At 51.5% G+C, this 17,789-nt stretch overlaps 6 protein-coding genes across 6 annotated transcripts; 2 read left to right on the top strand and 4 right to left on the bottom strand.

Annotated features, from left to right (window-relative positions):
- Positions 1–1,644: 1,644 nt before the first annotated feature.
- On the top strand, positions 1,645–3,784 carry JN550_003339 (uncharacterized protein; the record flags this gene model as incomplete). The annotated part of the gene is made up of 3 exons (XM_049314732.1): positions 1,645–1,984; positions 2,035–2,921; positions 2,972–3,784. The coding sequence occupies 3 exons, from the start codon at positions 1,645–1,647 to the stop codon at positions 3,782–3,784; spliced, it is 2,040 nt and encodes a 679-aa protein (XP_049174530.1).
- Positions 3,785–5,168: 1,384 nt separating this feature from the next.
- On the bottom strand, positions 5,169–6,666 carry JN550_003338 (uncharacterized protein; the record flags this gene model as incomplete). Its single annotated transcript, XM_049314731.1, has 3 exons — positions 5,169–5,860; positions 5,909–6,248; positions 6,304–6,666. 3 exons carry the CDS (start codon positions 6,664–6,666, stop codon positions 5,169–5,171), a joined length of 1,395 nt encoding a protein of 464 aa, XP_049174529.1.
- Positions 6,667–7,949: 1,283 nt separating this feature from the next.
- JN550_003337 (uncharacterized protein) lies at positions 7,950–8,809 on the top strand (the record flags this gene model as incomplete). Its single annotated transcript, XM_049314730.1, has 2 exons — positions 7,950–8,193; positions 8,247–8,809. The coding sequence occupies 2 exons, from the start codon at positions 7,950–7,952 to the stop codon at positions 8,807–8,809; spliced, it is 807 nt and encodes a 268-aa protein (XP_049174528.1).
- Positions 8,810–9,781: 972 nt separating this feature from the next.
- JN550_003336 (uncharacterized protein) lies at positions 9,782–11,435 on the bottom strand (the record flags this gene model as incomplete). The annotated part of the gene is made up of 5 exons (XM_049314729.1): positions 9,782–10,190; positions 10,239–10,320; positions 10,370–10,577; positions 10,659–11,176; positions 11,225–11,435. 5 exons carry the CDS (start codon positions 11,433–11,435, stop codon positions 9,782–9,784), a joined length of 1,428 nt encoding a protein of 475 aa, XP_049174527.1.
- Positions 11,436–13,572: 2,137 nt separating this feature from the next.
- On the bottom strand, positions 13,573–14,832 carry JN550_003335 (uncharacterized protein; the record flags this gene model as incomplete). The annotated part of the gene is made up of 3 exons (XM_049314728.1): positions 13,573–13,967; positions 14,298–14,719; positions 14,801–14,832. The coding sequence occupies 3 exons, from the start codon at positions 14,830–14,832 to the stop codon at positions 13,573–13,575; spliced, it is 849 nt and encodes a 282-aa protein (XP_049174526.1).
- A 505-nt stretch (positions 14,833–15,337) lies between these two features.
- On the bottom strand, positions 15,338–17,323 carry JN550_003334 (uncharacterized protein; the record flags this gene model as incomplete). The annotated part of the gene is made up of 1 exon (XM_049314727.1): positions 15,338–17,323. One exon carries the CDS (start codon positions 17,321–17,323, stop codon positions 15,338–15,340), a length of 1,986 nt encoding a protein of 661 aa, XP_049174525.1.
- Positions 17,324–17,789: the final 466 nt, after the last annotated feature.

Below are 17,789 nucleotides of genomic sequence, written 5' to 3'. Positions count from 1 at the left end.
AGGGCTTAGCACACGTCGCCAAGCTGCGGGCAGCGCCTCCAAGAAGTCCCAAGAGCTGCCAGAACATGACTTGGCAGTGGGACTCTGTTATTTGATCAGCTTCCAAGTCGCATGGCGTTGGTATCAGCTGATTGTTGAGAACGACATGCCATCATCGGTTGTAATCATGTCCATCATGAATAGCTGTCGTTGACAATTTATGGGATGCAGAAATAGTGCCACACCGTGCATGTATCGTACGTATGTCTCTAGGAGTTCCGGTAGGCTGGGAGAACTTCATGCCAAGCCCAGGGACCCTGCCAACATAGTGACTAACTGGCATGGACGCCGTCAGACGGCACAGTGATATGGTGCGGGCATGACGACTGTATCGTTTCGTTTCCAGGAATCTCTCAATCATTTACCACATGGTTCTAAAGGCCGCACTAACACCTCTTTTATCATTTTTCTTGACGCTGGGCGTTGGGTTTGAAACTTCTAGACGCTTTATTGTGGTAGCACAATCCAACTGTTGGAATATTAATGTATGAGAGTTATTGTTTCTAGCCAGAGCGACAAGTACACAATGACATGAGAGTATTATATTCTGAACTAAATTCTTGTAGCTCCACACCATATATCTACGAGATACCAACCTTAATCTCTCGGTCGTCCAGAAGTGGAGGTTCGCTTCAAACTAAAGGGTACTAACCATAGACTGGTAGCATTGGAAAGCGTGGTACATCAACACTCAGAAAGGCTGTGTGAATCCGAATCAGAGGGAAACTGTAACTACGACACACCTTTATCCTTGTGTGCGACGCAGTGGCCAGGGCACTTATGAACATTTTAAGGTTAGATGTGCGCATTACTGCCGTTACATCAACTAGTAGACTAAGCTGCACGGGATCAAATCAATAGCCCATGTCTTTCTCTCGTCATCTCTAGTCGGGCTTGCAGTCCGCCTGGTAGTTCGCCTCGGATATTGAAATCACAAGGAACGGATTTGGTAGGTAGCCAATCGCGATCATACTGGGTGCGCAAACATCCCCCGCACGACGCGCGCAGCCTTCATCGAAACTCAACAATCCCACACCCTCACCTAACGACCCCGCCTCGAAACGTCCTATATGTGACGCCATGCATTGTAGGCGGACTGCATCTCGGTGTTCTAGACTCCTTTCAGCATAGACTGACTGCGCTGACTGGTGTGACCCTGGCTGCATCGATGTACCCAGGTCGGAGTCTGCCAAAGGTACCGGAGGAGTTGGAGTCAAGCGTGGTGCATCAGCCATATTGGCGTATCCGTCCCTCCAATGACTATTTCCATCTCATGGAAGAGTCTCTGTATGTGAGGGAGACTAACATACCGACATGTGGCGAGAATAGACCGAAGGAGGGTAGGAGCAACTCACAGCCCCGGTGAAAGCACATGGCCAGCTGCCCCCGGTATCTATTCATCAGCAGCAAATGAGATGACTGTGTATAAAGTACTTTGTGGTTAGCATCGACGAAGATCCGCCGCGCTGTAGATCCTGTGCTGTAGTTAACCTGATCACTGCGTTGGGTAGTTCTCTTGGGTTAGGAGTACACTTCTGTGCTTCTCCAAGACCACTATCATATTAGTATCTACAGATACACATATCAGTATCATATTCCTCCATAATGTCTAGATTCTCCGTAGGAGACCAGGCTGCGGCGTTCCGGGATGTCGTCAGAACAGACACAACCACCAACAGGGTGAAGACCTTCATCGTAGAAGGCGCCCCCAGACTGCCTCGTGCAACGAAGTACTATTTACTAGACAAAGTTCCAATCGTTCAATGGCTTCCTCGGTACCACCCGTCTTGGCTCCTACAGGACTTCATCGCTGGCTTGACCATTGGTGTCATGCTTATTCCACAGGGCCTAGCATATGCAAAAATCGCAACGATTCCTATTGAGAATGGCCTGTACAGCGCCTGGGTACCAGCTGCCGTAATGGTGATCATGGGAACTTCCAAAGGTCAGTCGCTCGTATCGGAGCCGATTGCTTCAAGCTGACTTGGAAAACAGACTTGTCTTCGGGTCCCACATCGATCCTCGGCCTACTCACCGCAGAGATCGTGGAGAGCTATTCGGAGGAGTATAGTCCTGCAGCTATTGCCAGCGCCGTTGCCTTCATGGTCGGCATATACTCTCTGATTCTGGGTGTCCTCGGTCTCGGCTTTCTACTTGACTACGTTTCGGTTCCTGTCCTCACTGGGTTCATCTCTGCCACCGCATTGACCATTGGTTTCGGGCAGCTCGGTAGCCTTATTGGTCTGAGCAACACCCCTTCCATGATTTTCGATATCATCGGCGATGCTCTGAAGCGACTTCCTCACTGGGATGGTCCAACCTGCGGCATTGGAGTCGGCAGCATCCTCATTCTTATTGCTCTCGAGCAGCTGGGCAAAAAACTAGGCAACAAACACTTCGTGATCAAATACATCTCAAGCAGTCGTGCTATCATTGTTCTCTTCGTCTTTACACTGATCTCTTACCTCGTCAACAAAGATCGGAGCAAGACACTCTGGGGTATAGCCCAAGTTAGCACACATGGCATCGCCACTCCTAAGGCGCACGACTCAGCGCTGCTGACAAAAGCCGCGAGCCGGGCATTCGCACCACTCATCGCCTGTGCGCTAGAGCATCTTGCAGTCGGAAAAGCATTCGGGCGAAGGAACAGCTACACCATCGATCAGACCCAAGAACTCAACTATCTGGGCGTGACCAACGTGATCAACAGCTTCTTTGGCGCTATGCCTGTTGGAGGGGCAATGTCCAGAACAGCTGTCAACTCAGAGTGCCGGGTCAGAAGCCCTCTTAGCGGGTTGGTAACAGCTGCTTGGATTGTATTGACTATCTACGTCTTCTCGCCCGCCTTGTATTGGATACCCAAAGCAACGCTAGCAGCTATTGTATGTTCCACATTATTACCATCTCTTATCATATTGCTGATGTTCCACAGATCATAATGGCTGTCATCAACCTGTTTGGACCGGTGTCGCTTTTCTATCGCTATTGGCGCATGTCCATGGCCGATTTCGTGGCATCGATGCTCTCATTCTGGATCACAATCTTCGTATCGGCCGAGATTGGTATCGGGGTCGGCGTCGCCTGGAGCATTGTGTGGTCGTTACTGCGATCAGCCTTTGTAAAGCCAGACGTCGAGATCAGCAGGGAAGATACGGAGACTTCTGCATCGCTGTTTAATAATGGATTCAACACAACATGCGACGGTCCCCTAGATGTCAGTATCCCCAAAGACATGGCCGTAGTCCGCTTTACGGACTCTATCTTCTTCCCCAATGCCCACCGCAGCAAGTCTAGCACAACAGAGGCTATACAGCTTGTGTACGATAAGATCCCCGACGCGGCAGTTCGCCGCTCACGGGAGCGATCCTGGAGTGTCGCGGCTGAGAAGCGTGTTGAGCGTATCCGCAAGGACCGCAACATTATACTCCGAGATGTGCCGCTTTCCGTGGTCATCTTTGATTTCACCATGGTGTCGTGGATTGACACCACGGGCATCCTAGCGCTCGGGGAACTGAAAGCGGATATCCGTCTGCACTGCGGCAGGGAAGTGCAGTTTCGCTTCGTGGGCATGAATAAGCATGTCCGCAAGCGCTTTGCCCGTGCACTGTGGCAGTTTACCGAGTCAGGCGAGATGCACAAGGAAGGCGTTGACACAATCTACCTGTCCCTTGAGAGGGCCATTACGGACCGAGAGAGGCTTGGCAGCGTTCTGGAGGCCGTGATTGCTGAGAAATCCGCGGATTAAATTCCAAATCGAGGTTAGGTACCGATGAGCGGTCAGGATCAAGAACACGCAAGGACTTGATTGTACATAAGGACATAAGGTTGGGAAGAAACATCGGCTACTTAATCAAGCCTACGATTTTTCACAGCAATACTTTTCGTATACAGAGGCAGGAATACTATCACTCTACTCAGCTTCTTTCGATATCGTGAGCATCTCTAGAAGATCACCGCCCTAGGCCTGTGCATGCGGGAAGTCATAGACATTTGCTAGATTCGTGGCCATGCTTACGTTATCTATGGACTGCAGTTGGGCGCCTAGACACAAATTGCCATTGGCCGACTCGGTAGTGATCGGTATGTTAGTGATTCGTAGCTGCTCCAATAATAGGTGTAGGTAACCATGCTTAGTCTGAGTGGGGAATAGCAGTGCATTAGAACATGGCATGGATGGAGCCCTGCTTCACGATCATTGCCGGTTTTAACAGGCACCAGTCTCCAGTAACGACCCAAGCTCTGAGTTTCTTCTAGACAAAGACAGTCCTTCAGGTTGCACGTGTACGTACTGTTACAGCCACGAAAGCAGCCACCTAGGTTCCATTGAGTACTTTCTGTTCGTCGTATTATGAGAGCGGAACTCGGGAATAGCTCCATGATGACCACTTCTTCTTCATCGGCAACCGGCAGCCTTGGTCTAGCTTAGTCGGCAGGGTGTGGCAGAATACCCGGAATGTTCTAGCACCAGCTATATCAGTGCGTTTCAGGAAATGTGATATGGTAACCTTACTCCACTTCTGCATTCTATCAGTTTTGACAGCCCTCCTTGTCGCAGGAACTCAGATTAGTGATGAACAGATGCTCTGACAAGCTACATGGGCCCCCGCAAGCGGAAAGCTTGAGAATCTGGCTTCACTTGGCATTGCTTGAATTTAAGTGGAACTCTTGGGAGGTCCCACATAGAAATCGAGCCTAAACGGAAATAGCTTCATACATACGGAGTACTTCTGCCATGCGGAAAGGGTCAGCAACCATCATGGTGGATCTCGGTAACTATTCCGATGTCATAGTGGGTATCGCAGCACCCCAGTCTACTTGGAGTGACCCCATCAAGCTACAGAAGACGACTGAAAAAAAAAAGGGTTACTGAAAACGCTCGTGGGCCGAACAGTTCCATTAGAGAAATTGTTGGCTCTTTAAGTAAAGAACGGCATGTTTCGTATGTACCACAGTATCCCTCCAAGCCTATGTACTAGAATTCGCTCTGTAGTTACCCTCGATGGAGAAGACATGCTTTTTGTAGTGCACTCCATCAACGCCGTATTCAAAATTGTATCATAATCTGCAAACTGGTTCCCAACTATTCGTGAGCAAAGGGCAAAGTTGACCATCATCTGGGCCAGATTGCACTAAAGCTCATCAGCGTAGATGGGAGGCGAGAGGATGTCTTCGTCGGGCTGGGTGACCTCGTCTTTCTCCGCAGTCTTAACTTTGTCCCAGAAGATCTCGCCGTTCTTCGGATCATCGGCAAACAGGTGGTCGATGACCATCTTCTTGGGAGTCTCACCCATCCACTGGAACAAGGAAAAGTCACGAAACTCATCCGCGCGGAAGACCTCGAGCATTTCAACGGGCTCATCGCCAATATTCTCGACGAAGTGCCCCATGTTCCTCGGTACGATGCCGACATCGCCAGGAACGAAGTCGAAGGTCCGAGCGGTCCCCTCTGACGCAAAGATCGTCACTCGAGCACGGCCCTTGATAAAGAATGACCACTCGTCCGCGTTCGGGTGCCAGTGCATCTCTCTTAGGGCACCTGGCTCAATAGTGACGTGGGCTGCAGCGACAGTCTTGGAGATGGGGAAGTTCTTGGAATCGGCGATGCGGACAAGTCCTCCACTTGTCTCCTTAGGCTTTTGGTCTAGCATTCTGTGCGTGAAGTTGTACTTGGACTTCTTGACTCCCTTGCCTGTAGGCTTCTCGTCATCAATTTTCCCAGGGTTTCGACCCTGAAAGATGTATTTTTCGCCTTCGGGGATATGCGCAAAAATCTCTGGAGGCAGGTTGAAGTTCTTGGAAATAACAGACTTGGGGGTGTGGGCTGCAAGTTGTTAGCCATGACTTAGGGTACATCAGAACAGGTACGCACCAAGCCAGTCTGTCAGGATGAATGTAGATTCTTCAGAGAAGTTGCCGTCGTCAAAGACCAGCAGGAACTCAGTGCCGTTCGGACTCAGACCTTGCAACGAGTGCGGTACACCACTTGGGAAGTACCAGAGGTCTCCCTTCTTGAGGTCATCAAAGAAGCTGCCTCCCTCGTAGTCAATAGCGGTGACACGAACCTCGCCATCCAGAACATAGGCCCATTCAGCCTCCTTGTGCCAGTGCAACTCTCGAATTACACCCTCATCTAATCGCATGTTGACGCTAGCCAACTCGACGCTAGAACCGAGCTCTCGGACGGTCGTTTGTCGGGTCCACCCGCCCTCCTACACGCACCCAATCAGTGGACTACTCAGAGACGTAAATGACCGGGACCAATACCTCAATTCGAACATGGGAATCTGCAAAACTCCAGCGCATGTTCTTCATGTTCCCATGGTCGGTGCTGGGCGGCCGCACAAGGTCAGGGCTTTGTCGTGATCGCTCCCAGTTCCAGGGGCCGAGGACAGATGCGCCCAGGCCATTTCGATAAGGCAACGGGTCTAGCTTGTTACCGATAGTGTCAATGGCCTTGTCCAGCGGGTCCTTATAGCCTGGGGTATATGGATTCTTCGTCGTGCGATATTTGGTAGGGAGGTCAAGGCCATCCAGCAGTCGCTGGCGGGGACTGTCTTGGACTGGAACAGCGACACCCAGCTCAGTCAGAGCGATACTGAGGGCAAAAAGAGTGCTACGGAGATGCATCATGCCGACTTCACTCAGATCTGCTGGGAATGTTTACGAGTATCTTGGTTCCGGCTAAGCTTCAGAGACTGCTTGGTGGTGGGGTTACAGCATGTTATATGTCCCGCCAGCCCATTGGCAAACTACGGGCGCAGAAAAGAGAGCGAGGCCTCTGTTTGCTTGGGAAAATTGTTGACGTCCTCGACGCTTTGAGCTTGCAATGACAGCACCCGACTGGTCCCTGAAGCTGAGCTTTACCTCTGTTGGGTTGGCCGATGCAGCCGCTCACCTTGTCCCTGGTCGGCCATGTAGACTACATACATAGGTAGCTATGGGTTGTATGCGTGCACCTTTTGCAGTACATCGCTAAGTACCATGCAGGCGAGTAAGCACCTCCCCTGTTACCCCAACTCTCGGAGAACCTCTAGACCCCCAGCCCAAGCTCTATTGCGATCAGGCGCCGAGCCAACGCCGATGTATAGATGCCGAGCAATGCCGAGCCTTGGCTATATTGACCATCCACTGAGAGCAACATGTGCTAGGGCCTCGTAATGCGTTGCCGGGGCTGGTGGTCGAGATGTTTTCGATCGAATTGGAGACAGTCCTCTCGAGCTGAAGTGGGAGTCAGGTACTCTGATATCATGGGTATTTTAGCACGCTGGGGCATGTACTCTGCTAAAACCGAGGTAGTCCAGGGTGCTGATTGGTTCAACGCAGGGTTCAGCCTTAGAAGCACAGGGCATTTTCAAGTGAACCTCAGAGACTCCACCCAGAAAGCAACTTGCTTGTGCCCTCCCTGTAAAATGCCCCTTCAGTTAGGTCTGGAACCATTTGGATAGTAAGAACGTCCTCAAAATCTGAACACCACTTACCAAGCGGGTTCGCTGACCCGGCGGCCTACGCCGCCGCTAACCTAGGTGACGGGGCGCCTTGCTAGGACTCTGTAACCCCGCAGCCGGCATGCTAGCCTTTTTAACAGACCAGCATGCCTCTCTAGCAGACCGTGCACATACATAGTAGGTAGTAATGTGGGGTAGTACCTAGAACGTCATCACGGGCACAACCGAAGCTGCAGGTGATTGTCACAGCCCACCAGCCGCGTCACTTGCGATGGCTCTTCGCTTGCTCAAGAATTGCAAACAGACCGACCAAGGCACTCGCCTATTTTTATTCTTTTTTTCATACCATTCCATCTGGAAGACTGACGAAGCCCGGAGATTGTTCCCCAGCCCTCGGACGCCTGCACAACGACTATCGCCTGCTTGAGTCCCCAGAATTCCCATTCGTTACTAGAATCGATCGTCATGGCGCCAGAAAACGGATACCATCCGACCGGGCATTCGTCTTCCCGCCATGGGGGCGCGGACGAAGAAGAAGCTTTATTGGGAGGGTCCAGATCTACCTCCAAGCCAGGCTGGCAAGAGCACTTGATAGTAGCAGTCCACCGAGATTGGGCGGACGTGGTCCTGCTACTGTGTTATATCATCACCGGCTTGCTCGACAGTGCCTCCATATCAACCTGGGGCTCCTTCGTTTCCATGCAGACAGGTTGGTCCATGAACAATGCTTCCAGGGTGTGAAAGTGACTTACACTAGCCCAGGTAACACTGTGTATATCGGCCTGGGTCTAGCCGCGCCAGCCGAGTCCAACAGATGGGTCAAGTCTGGTGTGTCACTGATATCGTTCTGCGTGGGGTCCTTCTGCTTTAGTCGCTTTCACCGGCACTTTGTACCTAGCCGTCGCTGGGTGCTTTGTGCGTCATTTCTCCTGCAAATGTTGTTTATTGTGGTCGCGGCAGCCATCCTCACCTTTGTACCCAAATCATCGAATGAGCTGGACTGGACCGTTCTCGTCCCGATCGCCTTGGTGGCCTTCCAGAGCTGCGGCCAAGCGGTTGTAAGCAGGGCGCTCAAATACAACGCCTTGACCAGCGTGGTTTTGACCAGCATCTACTGCGATCTCTTCTCTGACGTTGAGTTATTCTCTGTGCACAACGTAGAGAGGAACCGCAGGGTCGGTGCGCCGGTACTGCTCCTATTTGGTGCTGTCATGGGTGGTTTGTTAGTGCACAGCTCTGTTGGAGCGGCCGGCATCTTGTGGATTGCCGCTTTGCTCAAACTCCTGGTCGCACTTGTGTGGTTCTTCTGGCGTGCTGCTGAATAAAAAGAAGCCGCGGAAGGAAGAATATCAAAGGCGCTAGGATGTGGAGAGGAACGACAGGAGGTCATAGCCTACATTCATCCAATCCAACCACTGCCCTCTACCAAAAGCGTTTTGGAAACTGTCAGTTGAGGCTGCCTCCAGTATGACAGCTGTATCAGACTAGAAATCCCCATTACTAGAGGTTAAGATCGTGGACGGCCGAGGCGAATGCTGAGAGATTAATATACGAGGAATAAATCAATTAAATACGTGGCTGGCGAACGTATGACCTGTTGAGAAAATCTACGCAGTGTGGTGAGTCTTCCATGAAATTTTGAGATCGGGCTCAGCAACCATAATTTCAACGCTTCCCAGATGCTGATTGCGCCGGTCCAGCGAGCTACAGCCGAGCGGTCCCATCATTCTCATTGGTTCGCATTATTAATCGTTTTTATTTTTATTCTCTTTCATTATCGTTATTCCGGAGAGAGAAACAACGGCGAATCGAAGTGATAATTTCCTACAAGGAACCGAGCCGGGGAGGCGTCTGCGGTGCCCGCAGTGATGCCTTGGTCGCTGTTCGGAAGAAGAAGATATCATGGAAGTCCATCTCCGGCAGCCCAGTGTCTGGAAAAGAAGATATGTTCAAATGTGAAAAAAATGCGTGCGACTGAAAGTGCTAAAGGGTTCGTGGAACAGAAGCAAGACAACACTGCGGTGACGATTTGGCCTACAAAACTCTGTGGTTTGTGCGCTGGTGTTATTATCCCTGTGCTCCGTCTCGACTTGTTCAAGGTGCAGTAGATACAGGTACGAGTGAACGGTTTTTATGTACACTAGCGGGGAACCTGGTTAGAAAACAGCTGCTCTTGCGTAACCTGTCATTTATCCATACTAGAACCTTCAAAATTTCTGACCACGAGTCTGAGTCTTGAAATCAGACCCGTTATTCTGATGCGTATTTAATTATTATCATCAAGGTTCTAACTTCCTCTAAACTCTCAGACTATCTCGTATTTCTGCATAGCCAGCCAGGATTTCAGCCGCACGTTGCTCGCTTCGCGGCATCAGATCCATTGGGAACGGCAACGTTTCCAGGATGACATGCGCGTTTGTGGCCTCACTATCAATGTCGATCTCCATTCCTGTTTCCGGGCACCGTTTCTTGCTCATTCGGAACCCCCATAATACACTGGCGCCTGTGACAAACATTTCATCGTCAACAATGTGCTGGCCGAGGCATGTCCTGCGGCCCCATCCGAAGGTATGCATGCCATGGCCTTCGCGGAAATTAGGGTACTTTGACAGGGGCTCCTGGTAGGTTGGCCAAGTTGGCTCTAGATACCGCTCCGGGCGGAAGGTCTCGGGGTCAGGATACCTTGTAGGAACACGATTAATACTCCTATATCAAATTAGTACTGCCAAGCTCTAGTCTCAACGTGCCACTCACCATTCACATGCCAATACTATAGTCCCCTTGGTAATAGTTTCTCCCATATACTCGTCATCTCTCTCAGCTTGATGCGGTACCCCTAGGAATATCAGCTGTCTGCTCAGGCTGACTGAAGGGCTATAACGTACCAAGCGGGACACCAGAACGCCATCTGAGGGTTTCCTTGAGGCACGCTCTAACGATGGGAAGATCTTCAATGTCAGCTGTTGTCGGCATCCGATCGCCACATATGCGATCAATTTCCTCTTGGGCTTTGGTTTGCCACTCGGGGTGCAGGGTCATGGCCATCAGAAAGAATTGCAGAGGACCGGTGATCGTTATGACACCAACCAGGTTCTATGAATAGATTATCATGTCAGCATTACCGTTGACTCAAGTGCCAAGGATTGTAATGGGCTTTTGGTGGTACATTCTTACCTGGAACCCTAGCATACAGCTGGCAAATCTCTCCTCTTCCGCATTCTGAACAAGCTTCTCGTTGCCCTGCCTCTGTAATTCTTCGAAGTACCTATGCGACCAGGTATCTGCACAGAGTTCTCTCCGGAGGTATCTGGCCTTGGCTACTTGATACGATTGAAGCCACCATGCCCACTGCCGGTCTTCTCTTGCCCGCTCATACTTCTTCCATGGATTCAGCGCCCAAGGAATCGACCACAAGGGGGTCATTGTGTTCACGATAGGCCCGCTGACAGACATCTGGGTAAGTGTACAATCGGCGCTGTCACCATAGTCCTTGCCCTTACCCGCGTCATCCCAGGCAAGTGTACACATGATGCGTCCGCAGTGCTCTCTTATATTTGAATGAAATTTTGCCGGGTCTAGTAGAAGAACGGCCAAAAAGCGGCGAACTTCATTCTCAATGACGCCGTAGAAGTGGTGCTTGTGAGATTCGGCCATGGCTGCATGAACCCATTTGCGCTGTCGAGTCCACGTATCTAGACAGTCAGCCTACATAGTTGGCATATTTTGACAGCATTTCTCACCGTTTCTGTCCATGAGGGCAACATATCCTGGTCCAGTTTTATGATTCATAAGCGCACGTATTTGCGGTCGACCCGAGTAAATGTGCCCCCTCTTCACAAGCAATTCTTGAGCGATTTGTTCGTCCGACACGATGATGAATTGCTGTCCGAGCATGCTGGTTCGGTAGATGGGACCGTGTATGTCTGCCCACTCTTTGAACTTCTTCCACATGGCGAATCGGTCCAAGTCATGAACTCTGCCAACTACAGGAAACTGTCTTGGGCCTGGGATCTTGCGTGCCTCTGACTTCGCATGTATTATGCGCGACAGGACTTGTCGCAATACAGACAACAGAAGACCAGGCACGGCCACATAGAAAAAGACGATTTTTATGCCTTCCATCTTGACGATTGGCACTGCAAACAAGGCCACCAAGCGAAACACCTCAGAGGGTATGCATAGGAGCTGGCCTGCAAATAATATATAGATCACTAGAAAACAAGAGTTATTGGCATTATCTACATTACTGAGTAGTTCTACTTACCGGTCGCGTTGTCCCTCAACCCCGACCATCGTTCGAGCCGTCGTCTGGCTTCGAGTCAGTACGCCACTCAATCCCTCAGGGTCCACTGCGCATCCCAGTTCGTGCTAGACAATTTGATCTCATGACTTCTGTCCCCAACGGTCTACCGGTCTGCGCCGTATACGAAGCGCTCCATTCCAGTAGCCTAGGATGAGGTCAGCGCAAGCCCCTGCCAGCGCTTAGGGCTGTGATTCGTCTGTTCTTCACGAGAGAGAAAGAAACGCCGTAATTGTCTCTCATGATGTGCTTTGCCAACAACTATTGAAACAGGATCCCTTGGATGCGTTGGGGATGTCCGAACCGTTGTGTTGGCACAAAATGGTGACATCTTGGCAGCTATCCGCGGGGGATAAGTTGACCTAAGAATAACAAGTTTGGCAAGTATGCCCGCGAAAATGAGCCCACATTCGTCCGAGGCAACGTTGGACCCGACTGATGCATCAGCCTGCCACTAGAATGAATAGTTCATCTCACATGCAGGTTGCCGCATTAGGCCGTGGTGATCCAGAGCCCGGCCATCTGGAACCGAGTATCTGATCCGAACCCTGCAAGCTCGCTCACATAAGCTCGATTGGTAAAAGCTGGGTAGGCTAATGGTGCTTTTTGAATGCAAGTTGTAGTATGTTCTTCTGTACAGGCCATGACGTTAACTCAAATCCCACTTGAATGGCAGCATGCGAATTTTGCTGGACTCTATCTGAACCGGTATATGGTGCGTCATACGGTCTTGTTTTATCCCTTACCGTGAGCCGTCCTGTCTCGGCCACACTGCAATACATGCGTCTGAGACAAACTAAAGCGATATCTGTAGGGGTGACAATCACTCAATAGCCATTCTGCGGAGCAGCAAAAGCAACATGAATAGCAATCAGTGGGGCGGTTCAAAGTAGAGAGCCAATGCGTGACACACGTAGTGGAACCTGTTCGGGTGCTGCATACACTAGACTCGGAAACTAATGCTAGCATATCGTGAGAAAGGACAGCAGATCAAAGCCTCTGGGCATTTGCAGGTGATTCGTCGACCCTCCACGTCTTATCGTTTTGCAGAGTAGGCCACAGTTCCTGTCATTGACATCCGATCACCAAACACCCGAACTGGCATTCTCTTCGGTATGTTGCCCCGCGTCTGGCTTGAGCTCCCCTGATGGGAAGAACGGCCCGTTGTCTTGCTACGGATTGAATTGTACAAAGCTCAGTGTCACATTGCACGCAGCTTCCCTGTCGGAAAACTGTTTCTTTCAACTTGGGGCTTCTCTTTACTCGCGGCTTGGTTATTGCCTGGTATCGTACAGGGTTTGACTGTGATAGCTTCTATAGTGCGAAGCACAGATCAACTGAAAACAGAATGGGGGTCATCCATCACTCACGTAAAAATCATCATGTCTGTGGCCCCCTTTCAGTCGTTCGAGATCAACTACCGTGAGTCATTTATAGATTAGTACTGGCCATGATATAATCGATACCCAGGGCTTGAGAGTAGATTTCAGTAACGCGTTTGTTTAAAAGTATAGATCGGTCTTCTGAGCCAATGGGGAGATTCTCATTGCAGCTGCTCAAATACATAAGTCAGGATTTGTCAAGGCTACCAATGTTAATGGCAGAATTTGTGAAGCATGGTCAGTAATTGGATTTTCGGTCTTTCATACAATGCAGCCTTTACCCTCTTGCCGTCAAGTTCATGAGCTCGTAGGGGCTGTATATGTCCCAATATCGATTGTTTGGCAGCCATAACTCTGAAACTACGCATGCCTGTGTTCAGGTTTTGGGAATTGCATCGTTACTTCCTTATTTAGCCCACATGCTTCCAATTATGTCCTTTTGTGCCTGACGATCTCGGCCAGCATCGCTAAGAGTTCCCACACTTCTCAAGTCACCCACCACATCCTTCGCCTTACCAAAGTAAACCTCCTGCAGCAGGTTTCGCATCTTCAGTTCCATGTCTTCCACAAGTTTGCCAATGTTGGCGATTTGCTGCTCATCGTTCTCGGCGGGGAGCTCTTGCTCGATCTGTCTGGTCATGTTGCCGCTCAGGTCCAGGTCTCCTAGACCCGATCCGCTCGCTGAGAGCGACAGAATAACCGTGGAAGTAAGGTTGTACTGGGTGACACGGGCACGGTCGATAGCCTCGAAAACGTGGATAGAGTCCCAAGATCCTTCACTTGCACTACCAGGCTTGGCCTCTGTTTAAAATCATTAGCATCTGACCCAAGACATCCGCCAACTCCGCCGCATTAGCGCCACCGTATGCCCGCCCTATGCTTCGGGAGGAGGCAGGGGCAAATCTTCATTCTCGATGTTGGGACTTCTTCCTTTCCTGCCAGTGGCTTTGAAGCCACAGTCTCAATGACCCGGGGAGGCACTCCGTTAGAGATGCGCACTAGGGCAGACTGAGTCCTTGCTCTATTGCATGGATAAGGGGGTTTGAAGGTCCGACCGCCATCTGGCAACGATCACGGCGTCTGGCTTGCCCCAGCTTCGTGTGTTGACGGCTTTGAAATAGCTGCACTCACCCTTCTTCAATAGGACAACGCCTGCGAAGCCATCGTCCAGGTTCCAGAAGTAGACACTGCTCACACCGCCCTCGTAGTACAGCTCGCGGTAGACATCGAAGGCCTCGTTGGCCTTGATCTCCATGCGGCGGACCTTGTCGCTGGGGACGCCGGCGGCACCGGCGCCATCTCCGGCACCGCCGTCGCCGCCCACACCGCCGTCCAGCGGCGGGTCGAACTCGTTGGACCAGGGCGAGCGGTAGCTGTCGCCGTCCCGGTTGTAGTCGCACAGCAGGTAGTCGCGACCGGTCTGCTTGCAGCGGCGGATGGTCAGCGGCTGGTCGACGGATGACAGCAGGTCCTCGGTCAGGTCGGGCGCGAGCGAGATGAGCGACTGCAGGTGTGTCGTCGTGTGCTTGGGGTTGAGGCGGCGGAGGAGGTCCCTGGTGAGCGGCGGGGGTTAGGTTGCATTCCTCCTGCAGCGCAACAGCGCAACTGCATCCGGGACTGGGCCAGGTACTTACAGGGCCGAGTCAAAAGGGTCGGCGGAGGCCATGGTGACGGAGGTGTCGGGCTATTCTGCGATGCAATCGTGGGAGCGAGTGTGTTGCCGGGAGCTTCGAGCTGGAGGCTCGCCCAGGTGTCGTCGGTGATGGTGGGGTTCATCCAGTCTGGCTTCTCGGGGTAGTGCCGCCCAGCCCAGCACCCAGCATCCCAGCATCCCAGCATCCCAGCACCTGGGCGCCGTGCAAGCAGCTGGTGGGGCTTTAGCGCCTCCCCCTGGCCGGAAATGGGCCTCAAACCTGGATTGATCTGCCACTGGAACGTTGCCAGTCTTGTTTCCGCTTGATCCCGTGGATGTATTCTACTGATAAACTCCCGTAGGAATAATGTTTTGATGAGTATAAGTTTGAGGCTGTTTAAAGCCATCGTTGCCCAGGCCTCGCCTCTTCTTTTCACTGGGGCATGTCTTGCTTCTGTGGCAAAGCCTAGGACTTCCAGAGTACGGTGCGTTTGTAGTTCACTTGCTCAATGCATACTTCCGTAGTGTTGTCTATAGTCTACCATCCAAACTTCTCTATGCGGAGTTGAATATCAGTGCCCCTGCCAACAGCTCTAGCAGATGCATTCCTGACCGTCCTGTTGAGGTTATCAGGCCCCGAAACAACTAGTCCCATTTCTAATCCCTTCTCCCGAGCTTGAGAAGCTTGGGCTTCTATATATGCGTCGACATTGGGCCGGCCCGCTTCAGCCGTCGGCTCCGGTATCGTGATGTGCACCCCGGCCTTTTCCAACTCATCCAAGCGCTCCTGGGGCATCCAGCTTCGGTGCGAGCGCGAGTGAATGACCCAGAGAAGGTGGATTTCTCGGCCGTAGGAATAATAGTCTTCGCTGTGGACCAAAGCCCACAGAAGAGGGAATACCACAGCAATGCCCGACCCGCCTGCAATAAGTACTGCCGTGTCACGTATCTGCAGCATCTCGAGAGCATCAACAGATCCGTACGGCCCGTCTATGCGAACATCAACAGTGGATTTAAAGCGCGCATGCTGAAGCAAATCAGTCGTAAAGCCGTCATGTGCTCTTATGAGTAGGCTTAGCCATGCATGATTGGGAGGACCCTCGGGATCGGATTCCGTTCCCGGTGCTGCCGAAGCTATGGTGAAGGGGTGCGCTTGCAATGCGTGCGTTCGCCCGAGGCTTTCGACTGTGATGAACACATGATCCATGGGATGCCAGCCATGAGTGATGTTCTGTCGAAAGAAACCACACAGCACCCTCCTATTACTTCGCGGAATGTCCCAATCTGCGGACAGTCGCAATGTGTTCCCATCCTCAAGGATGTCCAGGTCCGCGCATACAGATGTAGATTTGAGGCCGAGCCGCCAAACGATACGGTCGGCCAGGAAAATGGCCAGAGAGGCGAGTACGTAAGGCCTGGCTGTCCAAAAGTGCAAGTACAAGAAAACCAGTGCGGCGACTTGCAAGAAAACATGTGATGCAAGAAAAAGTTCATACCAGCGCTGACGGAAAGTGCCAAGCGATGTGAAATAGAGTGATTCGTAAGAAATGAAGGCACCGAGACCAAGGAGTGTAAGTCGTCTGGTCATGAAGTATTGCAGGTCGCCCACCCTGAGCCAGTCTGGGGTGAAGACCAGATTCCACAACAGCATCCCTACAAAATGAACCACTGCCTCAAAACACATCAGCTCGCCCACTCGACGGTGAAAGATGTTCAAAGCCTCGTAGGAGTACCCAGTCAGGAACTTGAACGGCTGGTTCTTCGCGGCGAGGAGATAGAGAAGCGGCAGATTCACGATGAATACGTAACCGGCTCGGTCGGTAAAGGCAAAGGAGTATTCGGGCTTCAAAGATCCTTGGTAGAAATTGAAGAAAATATTGACACATATATAAGCAAGAACGACAAGAGACGTCCCGTTGGATGGTAGGCTTCGGTTGATCACAGGTATCGGCCTGGGCTGGTACATCAGCCAAGATTCAACCACTCTTGAAAGGGAGCTAATCGGCGTTGTCGCAGCATGGGTACTATCGCGACCCAGTAATGGCTGACGCTCGAGATCAATGTCGGTGGTCTTTCGGGGCCGTCCCGGAGATTGTGCACCAGCGAGCGTGCTGCTTGAAGATGAAGACGGAACGTCTTCGCCACATGTGTCTCCTCGTGAGTATTCGAGACAACCGGCGAGCCTGGAGCGTTTCTGGAGATTCGCGGCGGACGTGTTTGCGTGAGACTCAGCAAAGGTTCTGCGCCGGCGCGCGTCGCGAAACCGTGGCCACCAGTGGAGAGCTGTGAAGACGGCAAGCGCAACAAGCAAGACATAGTTGTACGTCGCAGCGATCTCACGTCCGTCGAGGATGTAAGCGATGAGACGCCTCAGATATTCGAGCTTCTTCGGGTCTATAGGGATCTCCCGTCCCGGATTGTCTGCGAGTGCCGACACGGCATCGGAGATGACGAGCGTCCTTTCGCCGGATCGCAGGCTGGTCTTCAAGACTTCATTTGCCCACTCTGCGGTAGACCGGTCCATAGCCACGGTTACACTGCATGGTTGGGTCGCGAAGGTTACAAAAGCAAATCGTAGGCTTGGGTCGTCCGCACCTTATCAGATGGACGGGTCATGGGGCAGTGCTAGGCTCCGACGTCGGGTAGTGGGGGTCGCGCGATTATCAATCTTATCTCTCGGATCTTGCCGGAACGACCCCCTTCATCAGTCCCACGATTTGGCCTTATTATTGAGGTCCTGTGATCTACTAGAGTGATCACTTGTGAGCCTAGGCAAACCGGCCGTACTAGACACTCGTTACCCTTTCGACCCAGGGATCTACGACGTTCTTAGATAGTCAGCTAGACGGACGTCACAACATTGAAACTTATTGTCATGAGCCGTACAAGTATTCCTTCTCACACTACTTAAAACTTTGTGGTGTACACTACCCGGGATAGTTATGATTTGGTGTCATGTATATTTTGAAATATTAGAGATTGTGATTTCA

Source organism: Neoarthrinium moseri (assembly GCF_022829205.1).
Source record: "Neoarthrinium moseri strain CBS 164.80 chromosome Unknown scaffold8_Wmoseri_CBS_16480, whole genome shotgun sequence".
Taxonomy (NCBI): Eukaryota; Fungi; Ascomycota; class Sordariomycetes; order Amphisphaeriales; family Apiosporaceae; genus Neoarthrinium; species Neoarthrinium moseri.
The sequence above is the reverse complement of the archived record's forward strand: the minus strand, read 5'-3'. Positions and strand labels throughout refer to the sequence as shown.